The 8894-nt window shown below is 45.6% G+C and overlaps 1 protein-coding gene across 1 annotated transcript; it reads right to left on the bottom strand.

Annotated features, from left to right (window-relative positions):
* Window positions 1–7566: 7566 nt before the first annotated feature.
* On the bottom strand, window positions 7567–8681 carry LOC134944042 (cyclin-dependent kinase 5 activator 1-like). The gene has a single exon (XM_063932581.1). It carries the CDS (start codon window positions 8679–8681, stop codon window positions 7884–7886), a length of 798 nt encoding a protein of 265 aa, XP_063788651.1. The 3' UTR covers window positions 7567–7883.
* Between the last annotated feature and the right edge of the window lie 213 nt (window positions 8682–8894).

The raw sequence follows: 8894 nt of genomic DNA, 5'->3' as shown, positions 1-8894 counted from the left end.
CAAACGACACAATTGGACTCTCCTTGTGGATTTGGGATTTCAAAGAACGCACAGTTCTTTGCGGTGCTTTTGCCAGCTTGAGTCTTTTCAGTTTTCTAGCGAGAGGCTGAGTGCTTCCATCCTCATGTGAAGCTGAACCACTAGCCATGAACATAGGCCAGGGCCTCAGCCGTTCCTTGCCACTCCGTGTGGTAAATGGCATATTGGCAAGTTTACGCTTCTCCTCCGACAATTTTATTTTAGGTTTTGGAGTCCTTTTTTTTCTGATATTTGGTGTTTTGGATTTGACATGCTCTGTACTATGACATTGGGCATCGGCCTTGGCAGACGACGTTGCTGGCATTTCATCGTCTCGGCCATGACTAGTGGCAGCAGCTTCAGCACGAGGTGGAAGTGGATCTTGATCTTTCCCTAATTTTGGAACCTCAACTTTTTTGTTCTCCATATTTTATAGGCAGAACTAAAAGGCACCTCAGGTAAACAATGGAGATGGATGGATTGGATAGTTTACTAGTATACAATTATGGACGGACTGCCACGGTTAGGTGGTATAAAAAAACCACGGTTAGGTGGTATATATTATAATAATAATACAATTATGGATGGACGGACTGCCTGCCGACTGCCGACACAGAGGTAGCCACAGCCGTGAACTACCGCACTGTACACTGGTTGATAAAGAGATAGTAGTATACTCGTAACAACTAGTATGACACTATGACGACGGTATAAAGAATGGAAAAAAAACCACGGTTAGGTGGTATATATTATAATAATAATACAATTATGGATGGACGGACTGCCTGCCGACTGCCGACACAGAGGTAGCCACAGCCGTGAACTACCGCACTGTACACTGGTTGATAAAGAGATAGTAGTATACTCGTAACAACTAGTATGACACTATGACGACGGTATAAAGAATGCAAAAAAAACCACGGTTAGGTGGTATATATTATAATAATAATACAATTATGGATGGACGGACTGCCTGCCGACTGCCGACACAGAGGTAGCCACAGCCGTGAACTACCGCACTGTACACTGGTTGATAAAGAGATAGTAGTATACTCGTAACAACTAGTATGACACTATGACGACGGTATAAAGAATGGAAAAAAAACCACGGTTAGGTGGTATATATTATAATAATAATACAATTATGGATGGACGGACTGCCTGCCGACTGCCGACACAGAGGTAGCCACAGCCGTGAACTACCGCACTGTACACTGGTTGATAAAGAGATAGTAGTATACTCGTAACAACTAGTATGACACTATGACGACGGTATAAAGAATGCAAAAAAAACCACGGTTAGGTGGTATATATTATAATAATAATACAATTATGGATGGACGGACTGCCTGCCGACTGCCGACACAGAGGTAGCCACAGCCGTGAACTACCGCACTGTACACTGGTTGATAAAGAGATAGTAGTATACTCGTAACAACTAGTATGACACTATGACGACGGTATAAAGAATGAAAAAAAAACCACGGTTAGGTGGTATATATTATAATAATAATACAATTATGGATGGACGGACTGCCTGCCGACTGCCGACACAGAGGTAGCCACAGCCGTGAACTACCGCACTGTACACTGGTTGATAAAGAGATAGTAGTATACTCGTAACAATTAGGATGACACTATGACGGTATAAAGAATGAAAAAAAAACCACGGTTAGGTGGTAGGTATATAATAATAAATAATACAATTCTGGTCGGACGGACTGCCTGCCGTGTGCCGACACAGAGGTAGCCACAGCCGTGAACTACCGCACTGTACACTGGTTGATAAAGAGATAGTAGTATACTCGTAACAATTAGGATGACACTATGACGGTATAAAGAATGAAAAAAAAACCACGGTTAGGTGGTAGGTATATAATAATAAATAATACAATTCTGGTCGGACGGACTGCCTGCCGTGTGCCGACACAGAGGTAGCCACAGCCGTGAACTACCGCACTGTACACTGGTTGATAAAGAGATAGTAGTATACTCGTAACAATTAGGATGACACTATGACGGTATAAAGAATGAAAAAAAAACCACGGTTAGGTGGTAGGTATATAATAATAAATAATACAATTCTGGTCGGACGGACTGCCTGCCGTGTGCCGACACAGAGGTAGCCACAGCCGTGAACTACCGCACTGTACACTGGTTGATAAAGAGATAGTAGTATACTCGTAACAATTAGGATGACACTATGACGGTATAAAGAATGAAAAAAAAACCACGGTTAGGTGGTAGGTATATAATAATAAATAATACAATTCTGGTCGGACGGACTGCCTGCCGTGTGCCGACACAGAGGTAGCCACAGCCGTGAACTACCGCACTGTACACTGGTTGATAAAGAGATAGTAGTATACTCGTAACAATTAGGATGACACTATGACGGTATAAAGAATGAAAAAAAAACCACGGTTAGGTGGTAGGTATATAATAATAAATAATACAATTCTGGTCGGACGGACTGCCTGCCGTGTGCCGACACAGAGGTAGCCACAGCCGTGAACTACCGCACTGTACACTGGTTGATAAAGAGATAGTAGTATACTCGTAACAATTAGGATGACACTATGACGGTATAAAGAATGAAAAAAAAACCACGGTTAGGTGGTAGGTATATAATAATAAATAATACAATTCTGGTCGGACGGACTGCCTGCCGTGTGCCGACACAGAGGTAGCCACAGCCGTGAACTACCGCACTGTACACTGGTTGATAAAGAGATAGTAGTATACTCGTAACAATTAGGATGACACTATGACGGTATAAAGAATGAAAAAAAAACCACGGTTAGGTGGTAGGTATATAATAATAAATAATACAATTCTGGTCGGACGGACTGCCTGCCGTGTGCCGACACAGAGGTAGCCACAGCCGTGAACTACCGCACTGTACTGTGTCTGCTGCTAATATAGACTGGTTGATATTTAAAGAGATATTAGTAGTATACAACAATACTATACTGGTGGTCAGGCACTGGTCACCACTCCTGCAGCAAAAGTGTGCACTGTTAATTAATATAATTGTACTCCTGGCTCCTGCTAACAACCTGCAGTGCTCCCCAGTCTCCCCCACAATTAATTATAAGCTTTTAATTTATACATTGATGACTGTGCAGCACACTGGGCTGAGCTGAGTGCACACAGACTGAGTCACACTGTGTGACTGACTGTGCTGTGTATCGTTTTTTTTTTCAGGCAGAGAACGGATATAGCAGAGAGAACTGAACGGATATATTATATTAAATAAAAGTTAACTAGCAACTGCACTGGTCACTGACTGTGGTAAACTAACTCTGTCTGCGACTCTGCACAATCTCTCTCTATCTAATCTATCTATCTCTATTCTAATGGAGAGGACGCCAGACACGTCCTCTCCCTATCAATCTCAATGCACGAGTGAAAATGGCGGCGACGCGCGGCTCCTTATATAGAATCCGAGTCTCGCGATAGAATCCGAGCCTCGCGAGAATCCGACAGCGTCATGATGACGTTCGGGCGCGCTCGGGTTAACCGAGCAAGGCGGGAAGATCCGAGTCGCTCGGACCCGTGGAAAAAAAAGTGAAGTTCGTGCGGGTTCGGATTCAAAGAAACCGAACCCGCTCATCTCTAAAAGATAGTCAGCCTTACTTGCTCAGGGTGCTGTCAGTGTCTGCTGAGACAGAGGAGTCCGTGAGCTAGATTCTCTCTGCCTCTAGTCTCCATTAAGGACTCCAGGCTTCCTGTGCTGGGCTGGCTCCACATGTTGCCAGGGTTCGGGTTCGTCTTCCTTTCTCCCCTCTGCAGCCTGCGCGCCCAGCCAATGACTGAGTCGCAGGCTGTTGCTTAGACCGCTATTGGACAGCTGAGCCGTCGCTCAGCTGTCCTCTACTCTGTTCTATGCAGCGCCGCTGCGGGGAGCCGGGAGCGCAGCAGCACCACAGAGCGGATCGGTAAAAGCGATCCGTTCTGTGGAAGGGGGCCCCTTTTAGAAAGGGGGGTCCGGGGTACGTATCCCCGGGACCCCCTCCTTAATCCGGCTCTTTGTGCTGGACTCCATGGTAGGTGGAGGCAGACCTCTAACACAGTGGTCCTCTGCATAAACCATTTCCCAACAGGACATGTCTTGTAGATTTCTGTCTATGGAGGAATAATTACTGACCCACCAATATAGATGAATTCATCTGTGCAGGGGCAAAAATAGACAAGCCCTACCTGTTGGAGGGGCTGGAGTTTGGAATTCCTGCTCTATGGGAAAGTAGATAATTGGTGGCCCCAGAACTTAACACCCATGTAAAATGGTTGAATGAGGGAAATCATCTCAAGATGTTATATTATATTTATAGATAATGGGTTCATGGTGATTCTTTTCACCAAGTCTGCCCAGGGTATGGGATTGCAAACATAATATGCAGGGGCGGATTGGGAACAAAAAGCGACCCATGAAAAAGTTGTACTAGTGGCCACACATGGGCAGCACCAGAGGTGTAAGGTCTAGCCATGGCAGCAACAACCCCCCCCCCCCACCCCCAAGACTTTCCAGATTGTGGGCATGTCCAGCATCAAGGGGGAAGTTAAAGTTAAAAGGCAATAAAATTAAATATAATGAGCACATTATATGATACACCTTTAGAATTTAGGAAACTATATAATTATTTAGAAAGATATATTTTCTTGCTTATTACAGCAACCGTATCCCAATCACTATTCACTCAATCTTATATGTCAGCCAAGCAGGCAGACAGAGCATACACTAGATCATCTGCAATCACAGGCTAAGTGGCAAAGTCATTTTCATATATGCAAATTATTTTGCATCTTATTCATTATGTCTATAAATAGGACCACATGTCCTCAAACTAAACAGGCCCCACGGGTGCGTCGGCCCACCGGGAATCTTCCCTGTAAGGCCTATGGACAATCCGCCTCTGGTCCCTGCAGACACCTGGGAAGTGCACAGGGATAAGGGACACAGGATAACAGGGTCCCCCTCCCCAATGTGCACAAGCAGTATCGGTGATGTCAGGTTTCTGTGAAGCAGTCTTCCAAAATACACATGTGTTATCATAAGAAGCCATCCAGTAATAATAACCTTATATAGTCAGTGAAAATGTCACAGGTCCAGGAATTGCATTTACTGGGCTTCTGCTGTCTGTCTGAGGTCTCACAAGTCAGGGGCATTCAAGCATGTCGGAGGAAGTTTAAGGCACAGTGTGCATATTTTTTTACAAATGTAAACAGCAGTGTATACAAGTACTGATTGAATAAATTTGGAAAGTAACAGTTAGTTTGCGGACTGTCCCTCCCAGCATGAGATACTGCAGGGACATGCTTGGATGCCCCTAGACATGCGTGGATGCCCTAGGCAAATGCCTAGCCTGCCTATAGCTAAGGCCGGCTCTGGTCATATCTATCTCATATCTATCTCCCTACTTTATATCTATATGGGTCATATCTATCTCATAGCTATCTCCCTACCTTATATCTATATAGGTCATATCTATCTCATATCTATCTCCCTACCTTATATTTGTATAGGTCATATCTATCTCCCTACCTTATAGCTGTATAGGTCATATCTATCTCATATCTATCTCCCTACCTTATATCTATATAGGTCATATCTATCTCATATCTATCTCCCTACCGTGTATCTATATATGCCATGTCTATCTACGGGTTGTGTATGAAATACCGGCTGTCAGCATGCCAACAGTTACAACACCGACTGCGGCATCCCGACACTGTACACGGGTAAGTATTTTACCCCTCTCCTGCCCCCTACCATAACCCTTGGGAGGTGCCATCTAGGGCTAACCTGTGGGGAGGTGGCGGCTACGGCTAACAACCCCCCCTAGTGCATATACCCTGATACTCACCTTCGACATTCCGGCAGTCTGTGTTCCGGTGTCTGTCACACAACTGCCAGAATACAGGCCGCCGGAACGCCGACCACATCCCCTATCTCCTATTTATTATTCTTTTAGTAACAGTTTCTTCGATAGCGCAGCAAATTCTGTTGCGCTTTATATTTGGAAACAACAGAGATAAAACAAAACTGGGTAATAACAGTCATAGAGGCAGGAAGGCCCTGCTCGCAAGCAGGGGTGTAGCAAGGGTGGCTCCAGTGGAGCGCGAGCTCTGGGCACGGAATAGTTAGACGGCACGCTGCCACCCACCCACACACCATTCCCACAGGCCACTGTACTGGCAGCCACAGAACAGGAGAAGCAGGGGGCACACACTGACTCGGAGACTAGGTAGGGAACAGGGCAGGCCAGAGGCGACAGCAGGAGACACTGACAGCCGGCACATGCCGGAGCTCTGCCCACCCTCTTTATATGTCTCACTGTCTGCTTGTAGCTGTGCAGCAGGGTTACTTCTGTCCTGCCCAGGCTGCTGTGCCATCTCTCTGCCCCGGCTGCTGCAGCACTTCTCTCTACATTGATGTTGCAGCACCTCTCTCTGCCTCTCAGGAAATTCTGGGACATTATTTTCATTGAAGCATAGTGGGATTATCAGGTTTGGATATCAGTTCTAGGGTTAAGGCATTGGGGACTATGGAATAGTGTATGGGGGGGTGGGGGTGGGGCAATATTGATGCAGTATTTTCATTGAGAGTTTAGGGAGGGTTTGGGTATGTGGGGGGTCACATTTGGGGCATTATTTTAATTGAGATATTTGGAGATTATCAGATTACCATGAGCTCCACAAGGTCTACAACCACCCTTGTCACCAATTTAGGATTTTTAAATAGTGTTTCTTTTCAAATGTAACATTCCACCACGTGTTGGCTAGGCCTCCAATTCAGTATAGGGGAGGGTGGCACCAAAACATGCCCTTGCTCCGGGCACCTTGGTGCCTAGCTACACCTCTGCTATCTCACATACAGTATTTCTGATATTTATGTATTTATCTCTTTATTTCATATCTATCTAAAGGCAGATTAGATGGGCCAAGATCTTCTTATCTGCCAATAATTTATATGTATCTAAGATGGTGCTACTCCCTAAACTTTTGTACACTTTCCATAAGTCACCCGTACTTCTCCCCTCTGCTATTTACAGACAGAAAAACTATCTAATTTCTTCCCTTGCTGTGGGACAACGTGTTCCCTCCCTCACACGCAGGTTCTTGACTGTCATTTCCCTGATGGTTTGTTGTAACAGTTTCACTGGGTTACTGCTAATCCTTACCGTACTCTTTTAAAAGAAGTGCTAGTATTGTGGGGTTGAAGGGGGAGGAGCTTAGAATTAAAATGACAGTAGTTTGAGTGCCAAACTCCAGCCCATCTTGCAATCCCATGGTCCAGCGTCCCACAGCCTGCTTTAGAGAAAAGGATTCAAAGGTAAGTGACCAAAAATCCTCTTTTTGCAATTTAAGCTGAAAGATGTCAAAAAAGTCTGTCATGGCAAGTTTGACTGCGCATTTAACTTAACTTAACAAAAAATTTATATTGCGTTGGTCCATGGTGGCTGTGCCACTACCAATTCTTAAAGAACTGGTAACCCCATCGCCAAGGGGCCACGCCCGATAGCCATGCAATAACAGCCACGGGTGGGTTTCTTTGCCTTAGGTTCCCAAGCCTGAAATTGGGTTTCTTTGCCTTAGGTTCCCAAGCCTGAAATTGGGTTTCTTTTGCCTTAGGTTCCCAAGCCTGAAATGGGGTTTCTTTTGCCTTAGGTTCCCAAGCCTGAATTTGAGCTACTTTATGATTCTCAAGCCAGAGCTGTTGCTTTAATTCATGGCAACAGAATTTTCATCAACGCTCACCACAGTTACTGTTTACTGTTAGCCTCTACCACCTCTGATGGGAGGCTGATCCACTTTTGAGGCCGCACCGCCGGTTTTGGTAACGGGGCCTGTCCAGTATGATTTTAAGCTGATGTAATATCCTGCTGTCCACCCTCAGCTTTAAGATCCTCAAAGACCTGGGCAAAATACTGGGGGTCAGCATGGAAGCGGAGCATCTTTGCACTCATTAGGTTGATAACATAGAGGCAACGATTCCAAAAGGCTTCCTTCGAGCATTCAACAGGGAACGGCATCAGTGGGTAGGAGAGCTCACTGCCCACGTATGCATAGGATACATACAGACATGTTGATAGACTTGCTATTAGCTCCCACTCGCTGAGCAGCTCGGATGACATGACCTCTCGGCAGAGCATGTAGAGAAACGCTAGATTGGTCGGAGTGATGAAACTGACATTCCGCCAGTATTGATAGAGGAAGCTGTCTACAGCGGTTATCCATAGAGCAATATATGTTGGTGATAACTCCACGAATTCTTTACACCTGCGGCAGAGGAACTCCATTAGACAGCTGAACAGGTCGCTGGTCGATGCCTGCACCGTATTGGATTTTTCAGGTGAGCGCACTTCCTGGTCTCTACCAGGTTCCTTGTCAGGAGAATCATGTGAGGCCTGTATTAAGGCTGGCAGATCCACACAGGATAGCATGGAATCCTTCCTGCTCTCAGTGATGAGGTGGGTAATGTTGGTTCCACCCATTTTGCCTTGCCTCCTCTTAGACATGAATCTCCTGAAGCGCGCGATGAGCGAACGTCTCTCGGCAGGTCTTGCAGTCTCGCTGTTCTCAGTGCGATGGTTCCCACTTGAGTCCTCATCAGGCCGCCTCGCCTTGCGGCTGCACGGAAATGGCATACAGTTCCACATTCTTATTCAAGGAATGCCAGCAAATCCGGTGTCTGTAATCTGTGGTGAGTCTTATTGTAGAAAGTTATCCAATAGCTACGGTCTGTTTCCAGCACGTGACTGATGCTGCCCGGTTCAACACTAGGCAGCAATTGAGTCCAGCAGGTCGTAATCAGAGGTTTTCCCTGCTTACTGTGGCATTGTGACATCACTGTGATGCAACTGAGCTGGTGA

The sequence above is a fragment of the Pseudophryne corroboree genome, chromosome 7 (assembly GCF_028390025.1).
Source record: "Pseudophryne corroboree isolate aPseCor3 chromosome 7, aPseCor3.hap2, whole genome shotgun sequence".
NCBI lineage: Eukaryota > Metazoa > Chordata > Amphibia > Anura > Myobatrachidae > Pseudophryne > Pseudophryne corroboree.
This window is presented reverse-complemented; position numbering and strand designations above follow the sequence as displayed.

Bases quoted from the DNA above. Each gene is read 5' to 3' on its own strand.
- LOC134944042 (XM_063932581.1), bottom strand. From the start codon at position 8,681: ATGTGGAACTGTATGCCATTTCCGTGCAGCCGCAAGGCGAGGCGGCCT.